General features: G+C 48.3%; 1 protein-coding gene across 1 annotated transcript; it reads left to right on the plus strand.

Annotated features, from left to right (window-relative positions):
- The first annotated feature begins 8,573 nt into the window (after window positions 1-8,573).
- LOC134392186 (uncharacterized) lies at window positions 8,574-12,326 on the plus strand. The gene is made up of 5 exons (XM_063116287.1): window positions 8,574-9,453; window positions 9,580-10,239; window positions 11,506-11,664; window positions 11,928-12,005; window positions 12,087-12,326. The coding sequence occupies exons 1-4, from the start codon at window positions 8,872-8,874 to the stop codon at window positions 11,949-11,951; spliced, it is 1,425 nt and encodes a 474-aa protein (XP_062972357.1). The 5' UTR covers window positions 8,574-8,871; the 3' UTR covers window positions 11,952-12,005; window positions 12,087-12,326.
- Window positions 12,327-27,446: the final 15,120 nt, after the last annotated feature.

Below are 27,446 nucleotides of genomic sequence, written 5' to 3' on the forward strand. Positions count from 1 at the left end.
CCTACGGCCATGCCCCCTTTCTCCCAGGCCAACCCTTTCCCCAGCCAGATATAATTTGGTGGTTTTCCCATTTGGGGGAGGGCACTACCCCCCCCCATACTTAAAGGTTAAAATGTGTCTAATAAGGCTTAGTTACAGGCAATGGGAGTTTTAAGTTAAAATATGCTGGTATTTTGGGACCACCCCTTTGTTTTGCCCCCCCCCCCAAATACCACTGCAATGAGGCCCCCAAAAGCTTTTCTGAAATAGAATGTGGCTCTCAGGCTGAAAAGAAAAGGTTCTGCACCCCTGGTTTTTATTATTTATTTATTATAGAGATTTGTGCACTGCTTTCCAATAAAATCCTCAATCATCATCATCATCATCATCATCGTTGTCCTCCTCCTCATCTTCATACCATAAAATACAATAAAATCATCATTGCTAATCCATAAAGCTATAGCTAAAGCTCAAGTACAGCCTGTGTAAAGAGGCTCTAGTGTAGGAATGTCCTGCCTGGGTCCAGAAGTCCAGGAGTCCAGCAGACCCTCCCTACACACCTACACACACACACACACACACACACACACACACATCCATGCCCCCTGTTGTGTTAATAGTGACCACCATTGGCGCAATTCAGTATGAGTAGGGAAGGGCGCAATTTCTAGAAGCTCTGGAAGTTGCATCCTTCTCCTGCTGCATTAATGGCGGCTGCCATTAACACAGGGGGAAGTGCGCAATATCTGCCGCCAGGGCCCGGTGAGTGGGGGCTCGCAAGGCCCGGTGAGTGGGGGTGGGCGGTGGCAGTGACAGGGCAAGCATCTGCTGAGGCAGGCGAGGGGGAATTTGCTCACCCCTACTCTAGTCTGATGTCTTTGAAGCCTTGTCATCAAAGCTTTGATTTCTCATACCTTCTGAATATACTAAAGTAAGGAGAATATAATTGCATGCCAATCGGGTACTTTTGGGTATTCCTGGACCTTATGACATTTCCAGTTAATACAATACAGTTGTTCACAACATCCAGCTGGAGCTCTGGAGAGCTGCTACAAGTCAAAGTTGACAGTCCTTTCAGCGATTGACATACTATTCTTCTCACTCAGAATGAGTAGGGATGGATACTATCGCTCAGTTCTTTTCCAGAAATGCTTTGGTAGTCCCAGGATTCCCCCCACCCCCCGGTCTACCCAGTACTTAATCTACATGCTGGGATCCAGCAGAAGATCTTCAATAAAACTCAAAATGTCCACTAGGCCTCACCTTGTCTCTCTAGATTGAATCTATAGTCTAGAGGCTGCTGGTAATATGTCACCAAGTCAAGCACATAATCAACAAAATGATGCACTGAAGAGTTACTTCAGTGTCTTACACATCACCGAGTTGATAATGTCGTCACAGCCTGAGGTTAACCAAGACTGCACAACACATTGATAGGCACACACACACAGTCTCTGCTTTGTCAGCCTCATTGTTCCACATTGGCATATAGGCCTTTCAGGATACGCATGGTTTGGAAGGCTCTGGATAGAGAGTAGAACATATTGATGCCCAATATATTCCAAAACAATTCTAGGGGGTAAAACTCTAGTGTGTGGTGCTTCACACTTTGAGGGATTAAACAGAAAGAAGGAACAGCTGAGCCTGGGCGTGTTTGGAAAGTGGCCCTTCATAGGAACAGGCAGAAGCTAGCTGAAGGCCCGTGCAGCTGACAACAAATTCCCAATCACCACACTCCCCATCAAAGACTTGCCAGAACTCAGAAGTGATGCTGGAAGCAACTGTTGTTCTTGGCGTCTTGTCTTTGTCACTTGCATACCAGCTCCTTGATCTTGCCTGGACTTATCCTGACCTTGACCCTGACTACTCTTTGACACTTTCCTGAATCCAGTGTTGTTCAACCTGGCTTCTGACATATACTTTGGCTTTTGATTATGGACCGTTTGTTGACATTTCCCTCCTGCTTATTGAGTTTAATGCTGGTGATTTACAACATCGTGTAAATCATCAAATTCAGTTTAGGGAGGAAGCTGACAAAAGTCTTGAAGCAATATTTTCTGTTTCTATCATACAACATGTGTGATGGATCCAACAACTACTATATATTAATATTCACTTCACATATATGCTGGACCCCAGGGCATTGGGGATACATGAACATGCTTTGGTTCACACTTAAGAGTCTCAATCTTTTCTTCACCCTGCAAGCACAGATTGATGTTTTACGTGATGATATTTTTACACAAAGAATCAATGTTTTCCACATACCCCTATGCAAAACATTTGTGGGGGCTCAAGCACCTACTGGCACTTTCCACTTTCCCTGCCTTCCCAACGTACCTGGGGCAGGAGATTCAGTAGGTCTGCTTTTCAATAGAGTGTCTTTTCCCATTGAGGAAAGCACTGGGAATACAAGTCCAAGGCCATAGCTAGACCTAAGGTTTATCCCAGGATCATCCCGGGTTTGTCCCTGCCTGAGCGCTGGATGCCCTGTGTGGCACTTAGATGAACAGGTTTGATCCCAGGGCAATCCTGGGATAAACCTTAGGTCAATCTCTTCATTGGCTTCCAATTCACTTCAGAATCCAATATAAACTTCTCCTGTTAACCTTCAAAGCTTTTCACGGTCTAGCTCCTTCCTATCTCTCCTCTCTCATCTCACACTATTGCCCCGCTCGTGCTCTTCGCTCCTCTGATGCCATGTTTCTCACCTGCCCAAGGGCCTCTACTTCCCTTGCTCGGCTTCGTCCATTTTCTTCGGCTGCCCCTTACGCCTGGAACGCTCTTCCAGAACATTTGAGATCTACAAGCTCAATCGCAGCTTTTAAAGCTCAGCTAAAAACTTTTCTTTTTCCTAAAGCTTTTAAAACTTGATGTTGCACGGACTTTATACTGTTAGTTTTACCCTACCCTGTGCCTGCTTACCCTACCCTGTGCCTGTTCGCATTCTCTTCCCCTCCTTATTGTTTTACTATGATTTTAGTAGATTGTAAGCCTATGCGGCAGGGCCTTGCTATTTACTGTTTTACTCTGTACAGCACCATGTACACTGATGGTGCTATATAAATAAATAAATAAATAAATAAATAAATAAATAAATAATAATAAGTGTCCCTCATGGGAACATGATGCTCTTCATGTCCATTTCTAAGCCTCCATTGTATTCCCTTTCTCTTACTGCCCTAGGTAAGTTTGCGGGGCTGGCTTTGGTGCGACAAGAGAAGAGGGTAATTGATACAGAGGCAATGCAGACTGCTCAAAATGTAGATTCAGCAGGCCCTGCTTGCACTTACTCATGGGTAATCAAAGCTGAGCACTTGATAGCATGACAGATCCCCAGTTTTATGCAGCAAAGGAGATCGTTACCTTGTCGTGGTGCTGGAGCTTGAGCACCTCCAGGATGCCATGAGCTAAACCGTGAAGGGACACCCAAGACGGGAAGGTCATGGTAGAGAGGTCAGACTAAATACGATCCCTGGGGAAGGTAATGGCAACCCACCCCAGTATTCTTGCCGTGAAAACTAAATGGATCAGTACAACCAGAGATAAATTGGAGAAATTGCCATTTCTGTAAATATTCCAGGCCACCAATTTTGATCCTGGACAAAAAATGGGGAAACACGCACAATCACACACCCACACCCAGACCTGATCTCTTGCCTGGTGTCCACAAACCATCTGGTGGCTTGCCCTGCACACACACCGGGGTGAAGCAACTGACAAGAGTCCAGCAAGCAGATCGCAACTACACCATGAGGGAGTTCTCCCATCCCTAGCACTGCCAGAAGACTCTGCTGAGTGGTATGAAATGTAGTGGGTGTGGAGAGGGAGGGTGATCACTGAAATCCAGTGGAGGGACCGTCTGCAAAAAGAGCCCTCTTTCTCAACTATTTATTTATTTATTTATTTATTTATTTATTTTTATTAATTACATTTCTATACCGCCCAATAGCCGGAGCTCTCTGGACAGTTCACAAAAATTAAAAACATTCAAAGTATAAAACAACAGTATAAAACCATAGTACAAAATACAATATAAAGGCTCAACCAGATAAAAACAGCAGCAATGCAAAATTACAAATTTAAAACACCAAGTTAAAATTTATTTATAGACTGTTAAAATGCTGGGAGAATAAAAAGGTCTTCACCTGGCGTCTAAAAGCATATAATGTAGGTGCCAAGCGAACCTCCTTAGAGAGCTCATTCCACAGCCGGGGTGCCACAGCAGAGAAGGCCCTCCTCCTGGTAGCCACCTGCCTCACTTCCTTTGGCAGGGGCTCACGGAGAAGGACCCCCTGAGGATGACCTTAGGGTCCGGGCAGGTACATATGGGAGGAGGCGTTCCTTCAGATAACCTGGCCCCAAGCCGTTTAGGGCTTTAAATGTTAATACCAGCACTTTGAATCGGGCCCAGGCCTGGACTGGCAGCCAATGAAGCTGGAAAAGGACTGGCGTAATGTGGTCTCACCGGCCAGTCCCTGTTAGTAAACGTGCTGCCCTGTTTTGTACCAGTTGAAGTTTCCGGACCGTTTTCAAAGGCAGCCCCACGTATAACGCATTGCAGTAATCCAAAGGCCGTTCCTCTCACTGAAGGCAGATCCTGGATCCAGCACCAAAAAAGGAAGCATTACGGTAAATTGCCCAAAGAATGTGTGGAGAATGGAGCCCCGAAGGAAGATAAAATTGAATATTATCTCTCTGTGTATATCCTCTTTGTGATGAGGCCGACTCCTTACAGAAGTGAACAATTTATTGTAGTTCCATAACAATTTCATCTTAAAGTAAAACACACACTCTCTCTTAATATTTTTAGGCTGCATCATCAACTACTATGAAGACTTCAGTGTAAAGCAGAGGCACAGCACTGGACAGAAATATTGGCAAATGTAAATTTGAAATATGGGGCTAGCAAATGACACTAAACGGTAGCTGGATAAGCTATGACTAAAGTGTCACATATCTTGCTTGAACATAGTATAATAAAAGTACTAATAGCAAATTTACAGATGTAGCTAAATGCCAGGAAAATTTAATCAGAACCTCTTTGAAGCAGCAAATATTTTTTTAAAAGGCCATCTTTTTGAAGTTTGCCCACATCATATAGAGAATGACTTACAGCGACCTAAAAATGCATTTTACGCATTTGAGCATCTTGTGATTGAACAGCGCGCTTGTTGCAGATATAGAAAGATAAGAGACCTAGGGTGCAATTGTGTTTTAGAACTCTGAGCTGTTTTTCATTGAGCTTCTGTTCATTGAATCACATTTTACAGCCCCATCAGTGAGAACTGGCAAGTAGTTAAATAATGTTTATCAGTAGAGAAACTGATGTTAAGCCACAATGGAGCTATGAATCAAGTTTCCACGGGAAGAAATGGAACGTATGTTTTCCATGTGGTTACTAGCTAAAATTAGTGCTCAGAAGTAGAAGATGTCTCTGACGGGAGAGATTTAACGGCTGATCACATGAACCCAGGGCTGGCCCAAGAAATGTTGCTGCCCAAGACAAGATAGCACCCCCTCTCATTCCATGTACCAAAGGTGATTGGACTGGCAGTTGAATCTTTCCTCAACACTGGAAATGGGACCCCATTCCTCACCACACCTGAAGGCAGTGGGCTGGCTTAGGGGCACAGAGCAACCCACTTGGCACACAGTTCTCTCCTGCAACATCTTGTTGCCACCTCCCAGTATCTGCCTTGCAATAATGTGAGAACACAAATCAAGAATCTGCATATTTGACATTATTAGAATGGTACTTGACCTTCTTTGACCCTGTTCAGAAGACACACCAAGCCACAGTGGTTAAGCATTTCGAGCTAAACGTTATGGCTTAGCATGTCATGTGAACCATGGCTTAGCATGTGGTGTGAACCACATGGCAGCAGAATTTCATCTGGACCAAAAAGCCACATCTGGTCACTCTGTCACCTGGTGCAGGCAAGCAGACGGGTGCTGGCTAGTGTGTAATGACACCTATCTATCTGTGCTCAAGCAACTACCGTCACATTTAAAAGATGCTTACCTTGTATGTGTTGCTAAGAAATAATAGACCACTGTTGCATGGTACTTTGCATGAAGAGGTGATGGGAAGAGCTATCAGGAAGTTTTGAATCAGTACAATAAATGGATGTTTCTGGAAAACATACTACTCACAGACAAGGCTTCTGAGAGGTCCTCACTTGCCAGTGACAGGTGTTCTTCTTTCACAACCACTTGTGCCTAATTTCCCTGCTCCCGGACTTTCTAGCTTCCCCAGCCTTCTGGTGCCTGGTATTCCAGGGTGAGCCACAGAGATGTACCCTCCTGCCACTTCTGGCATACAGGTAGCCAGACATTGGAAAGGGCTGGGAAGCTGTGAATTCCTAACAACCAGTTGCCATGGTCCACTCCAGCCCACCACATGCATCTTCTGACCAGCACTTGTCCCCAACTTCCCTGCCAACTTTTAGCCTGCCAATTTTCATAGCCACTGTACACTCCAGATGACAGGTAAACGGTAGAAATGCTCTAAATTTGGGGGGGGGGATTGCCTCTTACAACTCCAGTGTTGAGAAACACTGGAGTCTGCACACCTGTTTGTGCTCTTACATCCATGCTACAATACTTGCGGGGCAAAACCTACAGTGATTTGTGAGTTATGGTTGAACTGAATACACACAAGTGGGAAAATGTTTTTCTCCCAACCGTAACACCAGCCCCCTTTCAAACCACAATGTGTCTTGGGCAAAGGGACCAGCACATGTGTTTTAAGTGATGGCAGGGAGGAGCCCACTGGGATGCACCCACAGGGCTCTGGGTCCTTTCAGTCAACAGCCTGATTGCTCTATTTTTTAATATATTTTTTGCTTTGGAATCCTTTCAAAATCAAGACATCTGCTATTGACTAGTTAATCTCCTTTTGATTTTCATTCCAGACAAGCTGGACCACTAAACTGTCACCAGTGGTTTTCCCAGCCTCTGTAAGAATGATCTCATTAAGAAAATGAAATTGGCTTTAATTATATTAATGATAATAGCTGTGAACTGTGCACACTTAATTCTGTCATTGTACATATCTCTAATGTTAACTGCTCACTCCTTTCCTTTGGAAGCAGATATTAATTGGGGAACAGACAACTTGGCCTGAAATGGTCTATGACAAATTCTTTGTAACAAGCTGGCATTGCTTACCCTTCTGGATTTGTTCTTATTATGTATATCATTCAGTGCACAATGTAAATTGTACAAAAAACATATTTGTTGGAAGTGGCTAGTACTGTGCTAATTGTTTGTTCCCTCTCTATTAGAGCTTTATGAAGGAAAATTTGGAACTTCAGCATAGTATGTGATTGTAATTCCCATGCGTTGTGCAAGCCCGTGCAACAGTCTTGTGCATTTTCCTTGTCTCCGTGACTGTGCATGCATGCACAATTGCTAAGAGTCTCATACCATGACATTTAGAATCTGACGTAGAGTTGAAGAAAATCCTCAGAACTGGGAATTTGACGGCATAATCGCAGAAGAGTGTTCTATTCAAGCTTCACACAAGAAGCATCCTAAACTCCAATAAAACCTTCTATGGAGTGAGAGATATTGGGGTAGGTCGGTGGAATCCCAGGTGAACAGAGGGCATGTTTACACCAGCCCTATATCCCAGGATTGTCCCAGGATCGTTCCTGTGCATCCAAATGACACACAGGGGATCCCAGGAGCAGGCAGGGATGATCCCTCCATTGTCCTGGGATAAGCCTTAGGTGTAGAAAAGGCCATATTGGAACAATCAAAGTCAACCCTTAGAGAAATATTATTTTTTTCTACCACATATTCCACACACCACAAAGAGATAAAGTAGTGGTGCCTTAAAGAAACAAATGTAGTAGTACTTCGAGTAGGGTGACCATATTTGGGAAACCAAAAAAGAGGACACCTAGTGTGTGTGGGGGGGAAGCAGCTTTCTGAGTCCTGCAGAAAGTACGTTATTCCCCCGCCACCTTAAAGAACCCGATTGGAGTGGAGGAGGGGAAAGGATTTCATTCTGCACCACCACCATCCACTCCAATTGGGGCCTTTTCTAGAATGTCCACGAATGACCCACTTTCCCCTTTAAGACCTCAATTGGAGCTCGGGGTGGGGGAATGATGTGCCTCAAGAAAGCATGTCATTCCCTCCTGCCATGCTAATGGCAGCCTTAAAGGGGAAGGTGTGTCATTCCAGGACATTACTGAAAATTATAGAAAATCCCCCCTGACACCATGGAAAGAACAAAAACCAGGACAAATCCGGGGAAATCCTGACAGTTGGGGCGTTGCTAGACGTACCGGGTGTTCCGTCGTTGAGGAGCGGTGAAAGCGGCTTTTCCCGTTCAGCCGTGACGCCTCATCATCCACACCTGCCTTCGATTTATGGCGGAAGTTTGCGCCGGTTGTGCTGCTGCCGCCGCGAGCACGGTTGCGCAGCCACACCGGCCTGAATGCCGCGGCTTTTTTTTTCGCTCGCTGCACGGTTTGCGCACGTCCGAAAGACCGCAAACTTGCGCAGCCGTCAGCGATGCCGCCGCCGGCCCTGGCGGCGGCAGCGGCGGCAGTGCCAGTGCCAGCCGAAGTGCTGCTGGTGCTGTTGAGGGTCAACATTGATGCGCTCACTTCCTGATGGGGGTCGTGGCGGGTGTCATATGACCCGAGGTCAATCGTCTGCATGGCCACTCTGTGCCTACATCTCCCATCATGCCTCTGAGGTGTCGGCGGCGATGACCGCCTCTGTGCCCTGTGCCCCATCCCAAGGAGCCAACCCACATCTGGCAGAAACAGCTGCGCCAGCGGAAGCGCATTGTCCGGATGCAGCATATCAGGGCAGCAGAGGTGGCTGTGTGTGCGCGTCTGTGCGGGAAACGATAGCCAAGAGAGGGCAACTATGCTCCCTGACGAGGACCGTGACGATCTTTGCGCGGCCATAGCCATGCTGATCTTGCTTCTGTCGGAGTATCAGCGCCTCCGTGCACAGGTGGCTGCCAGGCGGCGGCAGTTGCGGGAACAACTGGGGAGGTGGCTACTCCGCCGCAGCAAGCTGCGGGCCGCCCTCTGCCGAACGAGGCTAGCCATGCTGGCCGCGTATGGCGACTACGTCCGCGAGACACGCCGCCGCTTCTGGGTCCGGCCGAGGAGCAAGGACTGGTGGGAGAACTTTGTCCTGAAGGAGTGGGACGATGAGCAATGGCTGAGCCATTTCCGCATGAGCAGGGGCACCTTTTTTGAAATCGTGGAGGAGTTGCGGCCGCATCTGGACAGGAGGTTGACTGTCATGCGTAGACCTATCCCAGTGGAGAAACGCCTAGCCATCACCCTATGGAGGCTGGCTACCCCTTGCGTCTACAGGACCACAGCAGAGCAGTTCGGGGTAGGCTGCTCTACGGCGGCACAAATAGTCCTGGAGGTGTGCTTTGCCATGGAAGTGACCCTCCTATCTCGTACAGTCAAGATTGGGAACGTGGCAGAGGTGAGTGGGGGATGGGGGATGGGGTGGGGGAATGCGCTGGGAACAGGCACTCACTTTTGCGGAGGTCCGCAACTTCGGAACAATGGCGCTGTCACTAATATGCCCTTTGTGTTTTCTGCCCCACAGATCATGCATGGTTTTGGGGAGCTGGGGTTCCCTCATTGTGTGGGCGCGGTGGATGGCAGCCATATTCCTCTCCAATCTCCGATACACCAAGCCTCAGAATACATAAACAGGAAGGATGAGTACTCCATGATTCTGCAGGGGACCTGCGACCACAAGGGGCGGTTCATCAATGTGGAAATAGGATGGAGCGGCAAGAACCATGATGCCTATGTCTTTGCCAACTCAGGCCTCTGTGAGACGATGGATGCAGGTGTCTTCGTGCCTACCCATCCAACAATCAGATTGCACGGCCAGCAGATTCCACCCCTCATTATTGCGGATGGCGCGTACCCTTTGCGTGAGTGGTTGATGAAACCCTATGGTGGGGCACTCACTCCACAGCAAGCCCACTTCAACCGCTGTCTTAGGCGAGCACGCCTTGTGGTGGAGCAGGCGTTCGGCCGCCTCAAGGGGAGGTGGCGGAGCATAGGCGTGCGCCTGGAGCTGGCCGAAGAAAACATCCCTTCGGTCATCAGTGCTTGCGTCATCCTGCACAACATCTGCGAAACCAAGGGGCACGCCATGCTCGTGGAGGCGGCGGAGCACAATTCTGTTGAGCTGGCTACTCTGGGCGAGCCCTACGTCAATGAGGCCAATCGGCACACCCGGGAAGGGCACAAGGTGCGGGATGCTGTCAGAGAGTTCCTGTGGGCTAACCGCCGCTGACAGCCTGCCTCATAAAATTGGACTGTGCTTCTTCCCCTGTGCAGTCCTTCCAGTCCTTTACCCCAGAGTAACAGCCGTATGCCCACTTGTGTGCAATCAACTCTAGGCTATGTACGCCCAGATGTATGCAATAATATATATGCTATGTACGCCCACATGTATGCAATAATATATATGCTATGTACGCCCACATGTATGCAATAATATATATGCTATGTACGCCCACATGCATGTTATTTACTGTTTACTCTGTACAGCACCATCTACAGTGATGGTGCTATATAAATTAGTAATAATAATAAACTCCAGTCAAACTGCGCAACGTGAAATCATCCTAAATGTAGCCCGAAGGGCAAACCGTGCTTATCACCATCGTCCGCTTATTTGCGGACGTCCGCAATCTCGGAAAACGTCAACAGGGGGAGCGTATGTCTCCGAAGGGCAAACCGTGCTTATTGGCATCGGCCGCTTCTTTGCGCATGTACGCAGTTCCGAAAAACGTCAACAGGGGGCGCGTACGTCAGGCCTACCCCGGTCAAGATGGAGCCTCGGAGGGTCGCCTACTGGCAGGAGCCCGAGATGGAGATGCTCCTTGAGCTCCTCCTGCAGTCTGGAAGGTCGGAGCGCCTCATGAGGAGCTCCAGCCTCCAGACTATTGATATTTTCAGGAGGGCTGCAAGGAGCCTCTCCATCGCGGGCTACTCCCGCACTGCTGAGCAGTGCCGGAGCAAGTTTAAAGGCCTAAAGGCGGCCTTCTTTGAGGCTCTGGAGTGCTACCGGGGTAGCCCTCCTAGGAGAGCCCAGCCCCCCTTCTACACCCTCCTGCACGAGTTGTGGGATCGGGCTGGGCGACCCTCGTGGGAGGAGCGCCGGCCAACAAGTAAGTACCCTTTGTATCACTGTGCCCCATCCCCCAACACTGCAGCCATGCTGAAGCTGCCCTGCACCACCTGCTATAATCATTGCCTGCCCCTCTGTGTGGTGGTTGCACTCAGCCTCATGCCAGTGCCTTGGCCAACTTGTCATTTCTCCATCCCAGCCCATGTATAATGCATGTTGGCAGCCAGGTGCAAAGCCCATCCCCCATCCTGGTTCCATGTAGGCAGTGGCCCCTAGAACTGCTTACCATGCCCATGTAATGTGGGTTCCAATGTGGCATCTCATTGCGCAATGAATGTCCTGGCCCACTAACTGATGCATACCTGCCTATTACCTTCACAGGGCTTCAACGTGCCCGCCTCCGGGCTGTGTGCCAGGAGGAGCCTGTTGCAGCTGAGGAGGAGCAGCACCCAGCAGAGGAGGGCAGTGGGGAGGGAGGCCCCCCTCCTGAGGCGGCCCCCCCAGAGCAACCTCCCTGCAGCCCACCCACCGCACCACCTGGTAAGTCCACAGCCCTACCACAAGCAGGGGTTGGTGCTGGTTCCACGCACCTTCTGTTTGGGGGCTTGGGGAAGAGGCTGCATTCATTGGAGAGGGAGTGGTGCACATCAGTCTAGTGGCATCCAAATGAACACGTATGTGGCCTCCTCCCTGCCAGGTTGTGCACCATTCCACCTGCCCACCCACTCCCTCACTACAGTTCTGGTTGTGCACTCCCCACTCCCATCCCTCACCTCCTCAACACCCCTTCTTTTCTGTGACAGGTGATGGAGCTGCTGTGGCTGTGACGCCAGATCTCATGCGGTCCTTCAGCCGCTTAGAGGGGGCGGTGCGCAGAACAAGTAAGTAGTGACTCTAGTGTTTGGTGTGCTCATGGGGGGATGCTGCAGCATACATCACTAATACCATCTTTCCTTTCGCAGTGCGCTCCTTGGAACGGAGGGTCACCCGCCTGGAGCGGGACGTCCGGGCCATAAAGACATCCTGCAGGCAGGATGCTCACGACCAGCAAGGCCCCTGACTGTGGCGTTTTTATTTTTTTATTACTGTGTTTGAAAATAATGGTTTTCATTAAAATAAAGGTTTCCTTTGTTGTTGTTATAAAAAATTAAAAATTTTCTAATGTTTATAAAAAAAAATAAATCTAATATATTTTGCTTAAAGGTGTGTGTGCGCTTCTATGCAGTGCTTGGCCAGGGTCCCTGGCAGGAGTAGGAGGAATGGTGAGCCACCCCACCCCACTCCACCCCACACTCAATACTACCTTCCCCCCTTCATGGGGAGTAGGGCTGGCGCTCCTTGGGATTACGCTTCGGCCACTCCCTGCGCTGCTGCTTGGCAGGTGGGCTGTGTGGTTCCCCACGCACTGCAGGGGGAGGTGCTGCAGGCTCCAGGTGCCTGCTCCTGGCCTTTCCATTCCCCCCCACCGCTGCTGGGGCTGCCTTGGCCCTGGTCTCAGGCCCCACAGCCGGTGGGGCTGCCTTACCCTTGCCGTGAGTCCCCCCAGCCGGTGGGGCTGCCTTGGCCCTGGTCTCAGGCCCCACAGCCGGTGGGGCTGCCTTGGCCCTGGTCTGAGCCCCCCCAGCCGGTGGGGCTGCCTTGGCCCTGGTCTGAGCCCCCCCAGCCGGTGGGGCTGCCTTACCCTTGCCGTGAGGCCCCCCAGCCGGTGGGGCTGCCTTGGCCCTGGTCTCAGGCCCCACAGCCGGTGGGGCTGCCTTGGCCCTGGTCTCAGGCCCCACAGCCGGTGGGGCTGCCTTGGCCCTGGTCTGAGCCCCCCCAGCCGGTGGGGCTGCCTTGGCCCTGGTCTCAGGCCCCCCAGCCGGTGGGGCTGCCTTGCCTTTTGCCCTGCCTTTCCCCCCCTGGGATGGGGCACAAAGAGGTTGCTCCTGGGGTGGGGATGGGGTGTCCTCCCTCTGGGGTGGGGATGGGGTGTCCTCCCTCTGGGGTGGGGATGGGGTGTCCTCCCTCTGGGGTGGGGATGGGGTATCCTCCCTCTGGGGTGGGGATGGGGTCTCCTCTCTCTGGGGTGGGGATGGGGTCTCCTCCCTCTGGGGTGGGGGTTCGGGAGCCTCCTCCCAGAGTGGGCCAGGGAGTAAGTGTTCCGCTGGGTCCCTGCCTCTCACTCCACCAGTTTGTGGGCCAGTAAGAGGCAGTGCCCTCACAGGGCGATCCCTATGCCTAGGGGGGCCAGTCCTCAGACCACGCATGCCACCGACCAGCTCCTCCAGACAGGTGGCTACCCTATCCACACAGCGCACCATTGCTGCCGCATTTTCAGCATCTACTTGGAGTTGCTGCCTTGCGATGTCCAGATATTCGCTGAAGTTGTCAGAGTCACGCTCAAGGATTTGGAGGATGCGGGCGTTGTCTGCTGCTGCCTGGCGCATGATCTCCAGAGCAGCATCTCCTCCTCTCCTCTGGGAGCGACGGTTGCGAATCTCTGCAAGGCGAGAGGCAGGTGACAGGGTGGCCCTGGGGTTTGCCACCCCTGGATCTGTGTGGAGAAGGTTGGCTATTCAGACACATGCGGCAGCACTGAACAGGGGAGGTGAGGATCAGGTGGAGTGTGCAGTGCCATACAGATACACCACCACCTTAGGCAAGCACACTGCTGCACATCTAGCCGCCCAATTGCACAAGAGGGCACAGCAGGTGAAGTGCCCCTTCCTGCCTGGCAGCGAAAGGGTGTGGTTGTGCGCCTAGAACTGCCCTTAGCAACTAAGCAGCTGGCAGTGGTGCTGGTGGGTGGCTAACTCACAACATTGCATTCCAGCCCCAGACTTCTGCTGTTCTGTTATCTGTGAGAGCCGTTCCCATGGCTGAGGAATGCTGACTCCCACTCCCACTCCCACAGCATCGACCTTGGTGCATCTGGGGAATTGCAGGCTCCTTCCCAAGATCTTCCCCCACTGCTCCCCTCCTGTTGGTGTGATGGACTGAAGGCAGTTCAATCACACCCACCCACCACACTAACTGCACCTTCCCCCATTCAGGGCATTCAGCACAGGGCACCTGCCAGGGTGCCGTGTAGATCCTTGCCTACCTACATGTGGCCACACACCTGTGTGTTAGTGCTGCCATGTCCCCAGCATGTCTGAGTGGTTGCAGGAGCACACATGCACACCTGAGGAGTGCAGAGTACTCACCAGGAGCACGTCCTCTATCTGGGCTGTCCCTGGAGCCACCTTCAGTGGGTTGTGGGGGGCCTGTCAAGGCAAAGTCAGGCCTATGTCACACTCATACCTCACCATTTGCCAGTCCACCCTCTACCAAGGATCAATGCCCATGGTTGTGGGGATGCTGTATGGTGGGCACATACTCACAGTTCAGTCCAGTCTGCCTGCTGGTGCCTTCACCTGCTTCGCTGTCAGAGTCTGCAGCTACATTACCGGATTCTTCATCATCTGGTGGCATGTAGGAGAAAGCATTGGAGGTAGGGGGAAGGGCAGCTTCCCCTCCCCAGAGATGCAGGGGCCTCAAATGCAGCCCTTCCAGGCCCCCCTCCTCCAGGCATTTTGCGTGGAGAAGAGAGGATTCCCACTGGCATGGGATGCTGTGCTGGTGCCCCCACCTCCCGCCCCCTACCAGCAAGCCTTTGGGGTGGCTCTGCAGTCCCATTGCCGAAGTTGGTGGGGAGGTGTAGGGGTGGGCTTGGGGAGGCAGACGGGCACACTCACCAGCTGATGTGTCTTCGTCCACATCCCTGCTGAGTGAGGTGGTTTCGCTGGCGTCCTCACACATGTCCTGGGAGCCCACAGGAAGAGAGGGTGGTGGCTGAGTGGCTCGGGAAGTTACACGTGTGGACTGTGTCCGAGTAATTGTCAGACTGCCTGCCACGCGTTTGGGGCGCGTCGTGGTATCCCCACGGAGAATGGAATGTAATTTCTCATAGTAGGGGCACGTGGTGGCATTGTTGCCTGACCTCTCATTATGGTTCCTTACACGCCGGTACTCTGACCGCAAGCTCTTGGTTTTAGTGCGACACTCTTTGGCGGTTCGGTTATGGCCTCTCCTGGCCATCTCCCGTGCCACTTCTTCAAACACATTAAAGTTGCGGTGGCTAGCCCTCAGCTGCTGCTGAATCCTTTCTTCTCCCCAAATGTCCAGCACATCTAGGATCTCATGGTGTCTCCATGTCACGCCCCGCCCTTTTGGCCCCATGCCTGATACCTATTCAGGGGCTAAGCAGAGAGAACGGGGCTCGTTACTTTCCGCATCGGAAGGGCAGGGGAGTGTAGTGAACCATTTTAAAGGGGCTTCCCTCACCTGCTGCCGGGTGGCCGCTGGAAGATGACCGCCCACCCTCGCTTGCTGCCCTCTGGCAGCCAGTTCCCTCCAGCTGGCTGCCCACCCACACCCACAGTAGCTCACCAGCCACTTTTCCGGTCCTCCGGTCCTGCGCGAAATGTAGTTATGGGAATAAAATAGCCGCTCCGCCGCGCTGCCCCAGCTGGCGGACTGCGCGCAAATGGTGGAGGCGGCTTGACCGAAGCCGCTGGCCACTCCCCTAAGCACGCCTTTTCCTGACCCTACATCTGCATGGGCACTCTGCATGGCCACTCTGTGCCTACATCTCCCATCATGCCTCTGAGGTGTCGGCGGCGATGACCGCCTCTGTGCCCTGTGCCCCATCCCAAGGAGCCAACCCACATCTGGCCGTAGCCATGGCAGCAGCCCACAAACAGCTCTGCCCTCTGCCAGCCTGCAGCGTACAGCACCGCCATTATGCGGCCACGGTAGCTGCCCACCGCAAGGAGTCACCAGCCACTTTTGCGGTCCTCCGTTCCTGCGCAAACTGTCACTGGGGAAATAAAAAAAAAAAGCCGCTCCGCCGCGCTGCCCCAGCTGCCGGACTGCGCGCAAATGGCGGAGGCGGCTTGACCGAAGCCGCTGACCACTCCCCCTTAGCACGCCTTTTCCTGACCAGTGCCGACCGCAGTGACCTCACATCCTCCCACACGTACTCCGAATTACCGCGGGACAGCAGGAAAAGGCGCACTACAACTCACTTTTTTAAAGTCGGGAGAAAGAGGCTTCACCGCAGGATAACGGCGGATCCTCGTGAACGTCATCTGGAAGCCTCGACGTGGCTGCGGAAGGTAACGCGCGCTAGAGCCTCGTCTAGTAACGCCCTTGGTCACCCTAACTTCGAGCTTATTTCTCACTGCTAATTTAACCTGCCTCTTCCTGCATTTGGTAGAGACAGGTTAAAGCAAGTGGACTTGACAAGTACGACAATGGAACCAGTTACTTAGGGAGGTTGTGGGTTCTCTCACACTAGAGGCATTCAAGAGGCAGCTGGACAACCATCTGTCAAGTATGCTTTAGTGTGGATTCCTGCACTGAGGCCTTATAGGCCCCTTCCAACTCTAAACTTCCAACTCTTCCACCTAAAAACTTCTCTTCTTGAAAGCAGAGAGTTCTCTTGTCTTGAGAGGCACAGAATAGCCATCTATAATAGTAGGGGTCTTTTGGGAGCTTTTGGTGTGTCTACCAAGATTGCCTGAATGAGTTGCTCTGTTGCTTGGTGGGGGGGAGTTGCGTGAGTGGGGAGGAAAAGAGCAGTATGTGTGTGCCCTAGTGCATGCTTGACTTTTCACTTTTCACATAGGGAAAAAGAGAGCAGGTGTCCATCTAGAGTAAAGAGGGATTCTGGCAGAGCTGAGGAGTCCTCAAGAGATTCTTTGAGGTCAATATGTGGCTGACTTTTGATGATTACAACGATAAATCTAGATAGAAGATGTCTGTCTTTTCGAAGCTCAATCATTTTGTCCCTGAACATTGTCTTGCTGTACTTGTCAGAATCCTTAAGTAGCTTCAAGAAGGGGTTCTCCCACCACTGGGGACCAGACTGGCTGGTGTGCTGTGATGAAGATACATGACACGAATGTATAACTTTGCCCTAATGAGGTCCCTGTTAAGAATGTCGTATTGGCTATTTCTGACATCACACTGCATGGATCATAACACTGGTAACTTCATGTGGCATCCCAGGAAAGGGATCACCATAGAATGATTCATTCCCTTCATCTTTGAAACGTTGGTGAAAACTCTGTGGAGGATTGCAATGAAATCTCTGGGGAATGTCTAGCAGCAGAAAAAGCAATGTGTATGGTTGTTCTAATCACTTTTTACATTACCAATCACATTTACACGAGCTAACAAAAAACAACTTGAATTTTTGGACTGCACAAATGTTCTTTTGGAACTATCCATTTTTCCTCTGGTACTATACAGGTTGTGTTTCCTTACACATTTTTAAAGCTTTCTCTATTACTGTTTATGCAGTTTATGCACAATTAATTACTCATGTGAATTACAAGCTATCACATATTAATACAGACCACACATTTGTTGGTCTTCCTGGACCTTGTGGAGAATATAACAGATGTTATTTACTTATTTAAAGCATTTTTTACCCCACGCTTCAGCCAAAAAGCAGTTCATAGAGCAGCCTACAAGGATTAATAAAAAGACAGGCCCTGCCTACAGGCTTACAATCTAAGAGACATGCCACAAAAGCAAAAGGGAATGGGAGGGAAGAGACTCAGGCACCAGTTCTTTATTATGAAGTTCTTATGGGGGGGGGGGGGCAGCTGTAAAGGAAAAAGTTCAACAAAAAGAAGAGCCAAAAATTGCTGATCTCTCAGCTGAGCCAATGGAGTGGCCCTGCTTCCAAACTCTCCATCGGCTGCAGCCTGACAGAATGGTCCGCCCTCTACACTTTCTTCAATTAGACATGAAGCCATCTGTTATCTATCTTATTACTATCCTACCCTTTTGTTAAGGAGCTCTTGGTCATTCTTTTTTTATACTTGCAACTACTTTCTGAGGTTGGTTAGCCAGAAAGATGATGGGCCTTCCTAGATGAGGGTTTAGCCCGGTGCGAGGCCCGGGCTCCCTGCTGTGCGTGCAGATGACACACAAGGGATCCCGGGGTCAGGCTGGGCTAAACCCTCCCTTGACCCGGGATAACCAGATCCACTGAGCCCGGGGCTGCGGAAAGTCTAGCTGATTCCGTGGCTTTTCCCAGCTGCTCGCTTACTTGCGAGTAGCCGGGAGAAGCCGTGCACTGGGCATAGTGCTCCATAGGAATCGGGGGGGGTGCGGGGGGGGAGTGATGGGGGCTGGGGGAAAAGAGCGGACATGGCAGGAGAGATGGGGGGAGAGCGGAGCCAGGGTGGGGAGATCGCAGCCGGGGTGGTGGTGGAGGGGGCATTGGACATGGCGAGCGGGGGCGGCAAGTGGACGGGCGAGCAGGCAAGTGAGCGAGGGGCGAGCAAGTGGGGGGCAAGTGGGGGGTAGAGCGAGCGGGGGGGCAAGCAAGTGGGTGAGCGGGGGGCAAGCAGGGGGCATCAGACATTGGGGGGAAATTGGGGGCAGGGGGAGCCGGGAACCCTTTATTTTTTAAAAAAAGCCACTTACCTTTTCGTTGGCACGGTCCTGCGCACATGGCCCCTTTAACTGTTTTTTAAAAATGCAGGACACAACGGGGCTTTCCTTTCCCCGTCACGTCTGACGTCTGGATAGGCGCAACGGCCCGTGCTAATTGTAGCATGGGCTCGCCTCGCCTGAAGGCTGGATTTACAGGTAGGTCTAGCAAGGCCCGATGTCTAGGCCAAGGACATTTAGTAAACTTCATGAGTGAATGGGGATTTACACTCAGGTCTCCTAAGTCCACAATGTTATCCATTACTCCACAATTGATGGTGGTGGTGATGATGGTGATTTTCTTGGTTTATTTCTTTCTTTCCTTCTTTATTATATAGAATTACATGACTATCTCTCTCTCTCTCTCTCTTTCTCTCTCTCTCTCTCTCTCTCTCTCTCTCTCTCTCTCTCTTTCTCTCTCATTATATTTTTCCTTGTTGTTGCTTTTCTTCAATTCTGCCCATAGGGGCTCCATGCTCATGGTCTCATCTAACATATGCAGTGTAAGCGAAGGTTGTAATTGTAGATACCACAAAATTTAGATAAGCAAACCCAGCTGATCAGTACTATGGACAAGCATGAGGGGGAATGAGTGAATAGGGTTGAAGAGATTGGTCCCACACAAGGGATCACTGTGCACTGCGTGGCTCCCTCAAAAGCAACACAGCAGGAAAAGGAAAGGTTCACAAAATGTGCAGGAGATTCTGAACAGTCTGCAGCAATGTCACACAGATATGAGCAAAGTTCAGAAGAGGAGATCTGAAAAGGGTCAGGGGAAGAATGTCTACATGACTCTTTTTCTCTTCCTCACAATTTGACAGAACCTGGGACTAAGCTTTTGAAACTTCTGTTATGTACCCTCAAAATAGAGGTGTCAGACATCTCTTGGTTGGGGAGCCACATCTCCTGATATCCTTTGGTCCCTGGCCAAAGCACTTTGCTGGAGACCAGCTTCACTGTACACAGGCTTTTGCCAACAGGGGAAGGCCCTGGCTGAGGCCTTAGCTAGACCTACCTTTTATTCCAACATGGAGGAGGGAAGATCCCGCAATGTGATTATCACGAGATCCTTCTTCCATTTACACATGAGGCGCGACAACCTCAGGAGGAGAGGTGTCGCACCCGCCATTTTAATTTTTTTAAAAAGCAACAGGAGCACAGGAGTGCTCGAGCACCAAAAGGTAAGTTTTTTTTTAAAAAAAAATTAATTTCCCCGCTCCCCCCACCCTACCCCCGATGGGCACAGCCCCCAGCTCCACGTGAGGTATCACGCGGAGCCGGGTCAACCCGTGGCAACAGTCCACATGTTCCACGGCTCAGCCCGAGACCACGGAAAAACCAGGCCCAAAGTGTAGGGCTCTGTCCCGGTGCAAGGGAGGGATCATCCCTCCCTGATCCTGGGATCCCCTGTGCGTCATGTGGATGCACAGGAACAATCCTGGGGTTCTTCCCGGGATAAAGCCCCATCTAGCTAAGGCCTGAGGTGCCAGTTAGGGAATCCACCTGCTCTTTTGCCCAGGGGAGCTTTGCCTGCCCCACAACTTCCCCATCGGGGAGCCAAAGCTGAGAGTCTTGGCTGGTGCACAGAGGAGCGACTTCTCCATGTGCTGGTGGCCGAGTTGGGCATTTCCTTTTGCACCAGGACTGGTGAGCAGTGCACAAAGGGCAATCCCCAATGGATTGGAGATCTTTGTCCCATGAAGAGGACAGGGCCTGAGAAGGGAAAGAGCCACTGAAAGGCATATTGGACCCCCATCAGGTCAGTATAAGCCTACAGGCTGGAGGTTCAACACCTCTCCCTGCTTTAAAAACAGAACAGAAAAGAAACAGAGGTGTGTGTTTTAGCAAAACTTGAATGGTATGGTCATGATTGCCATTAATGGTTACCTCAAGACCTGAGGAGTAATGCACCACTTTGTGAAAGACTAGTGTCTGTCTTCTACACAGTCTCTCTCCTGTCAGTGTTCATTTGTTAGTGGGGAGACATGGAAGTTTCACAACATTTTTTCTTCTGCCTGAGCAAGGAGAGAGGCTTCACACAAGGAGTGACATGTTTTATTGAGGTATTAATACTGAAACACACAAACTGCATGATGTATGTGGATATTGCTTGGATAAATCACCAAAACAATCTGCATTCCATGAGACACTTTTATTGGGTATTTTGTAAGATGTCAGCATAAATATTCTGGATCAAATGATAATGTCAGTGTTCTTCTTACTTGAAGAGGCTTCTAAAACCAGCTTGGCTTATTCCCTGGAAGCAATTTCAGTTGGTTTAAAGGCTACTGCTTTGGTAACTTTTCCAATGAATTAAAACATGCTTCTTAAGTTAGAGCTGCGTGCAAGTGGCCACTTAAAATTCCCCACCTATTTATGGGCAGAGAAATTGGGGGACAATTTCAACGAATTTCTCCAGGAGGAGAAATTCTCAACAGTTTCTCACAGGTTGGGTTCACTATTGGGAGGGGTTGGAGCACAACCTCTTTCTTTTTTCCTACGTTTTTTTTTTTTTTTTTTTTTTTTTTTTAGGGCTGGGCATGGAACCCCCTCCCAACCTGCTTCAGAGGCCAATTCAGCAGTTCTGAATCATGCCCACTTCAGAACTGATTTGGATCCAGATCATAATTGAGCTTCAGACAAACTGGGTGTGGGTCCAAGGGATGTAATGGGTGCCCAACTGGGAGTCCATTGGACTCCCTCCCACTCGACATCTGAACCAGGCAAGCTGCTGCCCCCACCTACCGAGCTGCATAGTAGCCAAGACTTTCCGGACCCGTCCACTCGTGCCCAGCAGCCACCCATCCACCATGCAAGGTGCCATTTTTACAAAAGATGGGGGCTCTGTAGTTTTGAAGATCTGATGTTGTGCACAATGGCAGCCATAAAGGGCCATTTTTGGGGCAGTAGCTCACCCTCATCCAGATTAGTCCAAAGCATTCCAAAGCACTTTGGATTGATCCAACCAGCTTCATCCCGCTCCAGATAAATCTGCTGTTCCTCTCCAGTCAGAGACGACCTGAATCTCTTTCCCCTCCTCCCCTGCTAGAAATTAAAGACAACATATGGCTAACATATTTATTGCACCATGAGTTTTAAGAGATCCTGGACAAAATAAGCTCCTGTCTAGGAAAACTTAGGCCTTAGCACATTTTGTCAACTCCATTTTTTTAAAAAAAAAAACACGTCTTTTTCCGTATTCTAATATTTGTGATTCTCTCTTATATCTTTTGGAGTTGCCTTAGTTTTAAAATATTTTACAATACAGTACAAATTCAAGTATAAATTTATATGTATAAATATAAAAAATATAACAAATAAAGGCAATACCATTTAAGTGAATACAGTACAGATAAACTTGAGAAATGAGCATGTTAACCATTTTGGAATGGCATCTCCTCTGAGGGCCCGGACTCCTCCTGGTCTGGTGACAGTGATTGATCTGGGGTACCCTCGGTTTCTGGGAGATTCAGCTCTTCTGAGGAGGAGGATTCCTCCAGTGACACCATAATAGGTATAAATCCCTCCCTGTGTTTATCCCTGTCGAATGTGGTCTTTCAGACTTGTTCCCCCCCCCCCACTCAGGTGATTGTCATAATGAATTATGGAATCTCTTTTTTAAAAAAGTTTGTAGGGTAATTGTTACCAACATAATGTAAATATATTTCAATTGTATTTTTAAAATTAATTCCCATTGTAAAGAGTCCAGTTTGCAGCTCGAAGTCATCCAGAAGTTTGAGAACTATTTATCACCCAACACAGCATGCCAAGCTTTTTAGAAATGTTGTTTATGCGCTGATGTTGAAAATGCGATAGTGTACTCGATAAAGCCACTTCCAGTGCACTGAACAGGGAGGAAGCTGAAAATTTCACCCAAGGGAAAAGTTGGCAACACGATTTCTTTGAAACACAGCTGAGAGTTGCAAATACTTAATATCCTTTCAAAAACAATGCTGACTATGGTGCTCTGATGCTGAACACTCTTCCTGGTTCTAGGCAGAGGATCCAATGTTATCAGATTTTTGCCTTTCATTACCTGCCCATCAGGTAAGTGCAGGTGAGGGCTGCCTGACCACTCTTTCCCAGGCCCACAGCTTCCAGGGTCCAAGGGTGGTCTCCTTCCACTTTCTTTCAATCCAGTCGGCAATGAGGTATAGGTAGACTCAGCCACTCCTCAGGGTGACTCAGGGTGCTCACCAAAGTCAGCTAACATATCTGCCAGATTGTGACTGAAATAGGAAGCCAAACAGCTAAAATGAACAAATCTCCTGAGTGTTGAAGCAGTAAGGAGTACAGGAGCGGGGGTGGGAGCGAGATGGTTCCCAGAAGCCATCCCCAAAATTTCTACTCAGCCCCTCATGGGAAACTGGGTAATCCCTTACTGAGGCACAGGGAGGGTGGGCGGATTGCCCCGCTGAAGAGGGTTGGGATGGAGTGTGGCTGGCTTATAAGGCCAGCAATCTAGCCCCCTCATTGGCTAAGCATGTGTCACCTGGTCACACCCAGAGAGCCTCTCTGTGTTCCTTCCATGATGGGGGAATGGGCAAAATTGCCTCTGCTTTAATGCTAAGGAGTGCTGTTGTGTGACTGTGCGTTTGTATGGTCTGCGTGAGGCTTCCTGGTACAAAACCTAGATATGTACTGTGCAGTTATTCAGATGGTTTGGAATGAAAAGAATTTATTTCCCAATGATGTTATTGGGAAGAATATAAACTTGATTTCTTCAGATTGATGAGTAGATGTATCACAGCCTTGCTGTCACATGTTGTTTTTCCCCGTCTTGTTCTCAGATTTCTTTCATTATATTTGGCTGGGAGAAAAAACAACACAGATGTGTAATACACTCCCTTGTAAACCAGGCATGCTGATACAAATTCCTTTTGTCTAGCTGGAAGAAGCCAATGATCATGGTTCATGTGGCCAGTTATCATGGCTAATAAGCCCTAAACTCATTTCAAACTCTGATTTATGCCCACATTCAGGAAGCAAATTAGAATGAGTTGAAAGGGAGCCAATAATCCCTAGTATGAACAGAGGATCTTTTCCTTCCTGGAAACATAACCATGTAAAGCACTGCAGGGGTTAATCATCTCATGGCAACCAATGCAAGATATTTAGCAAAGGGTTATAACTGAGAGTGTTTGCATACAAACCACTTACAGATTTTAATATATTAAGCAATATTAAAACATAATAATAATAAATAGATAATTCATTCTCCTTCTCCTAAATACAATTGTATTTGTGAGTAGGAACATGCACATACTCACATTGTATGGAAAATGCATTATCTTTGCTCTACTCCAGTGATGTGGAATCTCTGGTTCTTCATGTAGCCCATGAGGGTCCCCTCCTAGGTCTTTCCCTGCTCCATCTTCCAGTGCATCTTCCAGTGCTAGAGAAAGACAGCTGGTGTTTTCTTTTGATGATAACACCAATGGCATAATAACCTCAGAGTTTTGATTTCTAAATAAGCCCTGAATATTCATCCCATTTCTAGCAGAGACCACTGATAACAATTCCTGGGAAGGGCCTTCTCTGCTGTGGTACCCTGGCTGTGGAATCAGCTCCCTAGAGAGGTTTGCCCGGCACCTACGTTATGCTCTTTGGATGCCAAGTGAGTTCTCCCTGTATTTTAATAGTTTACTATCTTAGTCTTTTAACTTTGCTATTTTAAAACTGCATTTTAAATCTCCTTATTGCTGCTTGGTTTTATGTCTGGTTATACTTTTATATTGTATTTCCATATTGGGTTTTTATACTGTGGTTGAAGTTTTATATTTTAAACTGTAAGGTCTTAATTTTTGTGAACCACCCAGACAACTTTAGCTATTGGGTGGTATAGAAATGCAATCAATCAATCATTCAATCAATCCAACAGTGACATTGCTTCTCTCTGCTAGGGCTGAGTTTATAGACATATGTGAAGTTCATAGTATCACAGGACCACAGGAGCTGTAATTAGGACAAAACTCTTTTAGAAAGTGGAAGTCAGGTTGGAGAAAAATATCAAACTCTGGTTCATGGCCTATACAGTCAGATCCATCAGTGGAGAAAAATAACTGACAAAAATGGAAAGATTTAATTATTTCCCCCTCCTCCTCCTCCTCCTTTTTCTTAACCATTTCATTTATCTTCTGCTAATTTTACCTGGAATCTTTTTGTGACCAGATGCGCACATATGCTATTTATTTATTTATTTATTTATTTATTTTATTGTTTATTTATCTATTACAATTTAGACAGCTTGTCATGATACATTTTGAGTTGTGAGTTGAGCTGGGCAAAGTCATTAGGTGATTGTGTTTTGGGCCTAATCTACACCAAGCAGGATATTGCACTATGAAAGCGGTATGAAAGAGGTATCTGGTATGTATCAATGGGCCCCAACAGTTGTCAGTGCACTTCAACACCGTTATAAAGCAGTAGTGTGGCTCCTGCCTTTTATATACTGCTTTCATAGTGCAATATCCTGCTTGGTGTAGATGAGGCCTTATTCTCTTCTCTGATGATGGTCCACTTTGACTTTATTTGTCCCCCATTCAGGACTTGTTCTAATCAGCTTTCCTCAACCTGGTGCCCTCCATATGCATTGACTGCAATTCCCATAATTCCCAGCCAGGAATTATGGAAGTTGTGTCTAAAACAACTGGGTTGGGGAAAGCTCTGACTAACTCAACACAAGCAACTAGCAATTGTGTGAGTAGTAGCATTTTATCTAATTTGTCTTACGTTTTGTGGTGATGATGCTTCTCCCAGAAGTGGATCCTAAGAGAATATGGATACAGGGATGTATCCAATGTTAGTCCTTTAAAATGAATGAGATTTGATGAGTCATGACTAACTTAAAACTCATTCATTTAAATGGGCCTATTCTAAGTAGGACTAGCATTTGATACTACCCCTATAGATATATACACATACATGCATGCAGTATGGACTGAAAATCAAGATAACAAGGTGAGAAACAAACAACACGCTGAAAAATTGAGTGTTACTTTACATATTGGGCCTGTTCAGATGACATGTTGAGCCATGGTTAAGCACCTAACCCTTTTTGCAGCAAAGGGTTAGTGAGAGAGTTTAAACCATGGTTATGTAGCAACCATGGTTAGAAATGGTTCACATGACACACTAAGCCATAATGTTTAGTTCAAAATGCTTAACCACCATGGTTTAGCGTGTCCTCTGAACAGAGTCACTGTAAAGTAAATGCCCAGTTAAATATGAATGAGTCTCCTCATTAAGTATTGGTGAGAAAGTGGGACCCATGTATTTGATATCCACTTAGACCATTTTCAAGGGAAACATTTTGTTTTTAGTCTTTCAGCTCACAGTCAGAAATTCATCCAGATTTTGGGGACCTGAAAATTCATTGTAAGCCCATAATTGGGTTAACAATACTGACCTTCACTTGGGAGAGGTCTGTGAGGATTAATGATGTAATTATTTTAATGAGCTTCATTATCTACTAATTAAAAAGATTCTGTGAGAAATTCATAGGTAACTTTATTCAGTCTTAGACACTTAGAGCTTCATACAGTGATTGGGTCTACAAACAAAAAAGAAAGAAAAAACACTACCTCATAAAAATAAGATTGTTTTGGCCCTTCATTTATGACAGCAACCTCGTAAGCCTGTATGAATATTTCATAATGCTATTAAATATGGATTATAATTTATCAACAGTTTTGTTTGAATAAAATGGTGCAGTATTAAATCAAAAGGGAAGATTGAAGGCAGCTGTGCTTGCCAGTTAGAGAACAAGTTAAACCCTCTTTATTTTGGGCCATGCTTTGTGATGTCACATGCATTTGGTCCTGCCTAATATATTTAATTAACATAAATTACTCAAAATGTGGTTCTCTCTGGCTTTTAAAAAACTGTATGTTTGATGGAGCCTTTGTGATTAAATTTAAAATTAACTCTTGTTTCTGCATTTTATCTAGGCAATGTGGCATATAAATCAGTTCTCTTAAATATGCATATGCATGCATATGTTGGAGAAAATGAGTTATAGGCAGAGACAATATAATTGAAATCAAGTTACGTGAATGAATAATGGCTGAAGAAACACAACTGTCCTCCATTTCTGTATTTGTTTGGTTTTAGGAAATTAGGAGGTTAACTTGCTCTCTGTGTAAGTCCGTTTCAGACAAAAAGTTAATAGTTTTGAGGACAAATGTTGGTTAGGCTGTGGAAGTCAGAAAGTTGTGCTCAAGTTCAATAGATGGTCAAAGGAAAAGAGAGGGAAAGTTTCATCTCAAGAAACAGGAACTGAGGGGCTGTCTCCATGGCGCCAGGTTGGGGTTGCTCTCGCTGGTGCGTGGCAGCGGTAACTTGTCCTAAATGGGAGGCAGTGTGGGCTTTCCAGTGGCCTTTAGGCTCAGCTTGACTGCCCCTCCCACTCCCGTGGCTTCTGGCAACCCATAGGAATTTGCTTCCACACCTCCCCCACCCCTGGGAATGCCTCTGACCAAAGACAGACTGGCAGAAAAGTCGGGGCAAGTCCCTGACTTTTCAGCCACACTTCTTTGTCTCTTTGCCCTGGGGTAGCATCAAATCTGTGGCTGCATCATCTAACTGATGCAGCATAGATTTGGAGCCAACATCAAGTCAACCCTTAAGTTTGTAGAAATGGAACAAGGAACTACCCTCCTGATTGGTTGGAGTTGGGGGGGGGAGAGAGAGGGAGGGAGGGAGGGAGGGAGGGAGAAAGAGAGAGAGAGAGAGAGAGAGATTAGAAGATATATGAGAAAGGGAATGAGAAAGAGAGAAGAGAGGTGAAGAAAGAGGAGGGAGGAAAGAAGGCCAGAGTCCTATAGGAAATAAAAAGAGAATCAGAGCTGCTG

This window comes from Elgaria multicarinata, chromosome 2, assembly GCF_023053635.1.
Source record: "Elgaria multicarinata webbii isolate HBS135686 ecotype San Diego chromosome 2, rElgMul1.1.pri, whole genome shotgun sequence".
Lineage (NCBI taxonomy): Eukaryota > Metazoa > Chordata > Lepidosauria > Squamata > Anguidae > Elgaria > Elgaria multicarinata.

Excerpts from the sequence above, each read along its gene's own strand:
- LOC134392186 (XM_063116287.1), top strand. The coding sequence starts at position 8,872 with ATGCTCCCTGACGAGGACCGTGACGATCTTTGCGCGGCCATAGCCATG. Across the intron at positions 9,454-9,579 it reads AGATTGGGAACGTGGCAGAG|ATCATGCATGGTTTTGGGGA; the intron begins GTGAGTGGGGGA and ends TCTGCCCCACAG. Across the intron at positions 10,240-11,505 it reads ACACCCGGGAAGGGCACAAG|GGCTTCAACGTGCCCGCCTC; the intron begins GTGCGGGATGCT and ends TTACCTTCACAG.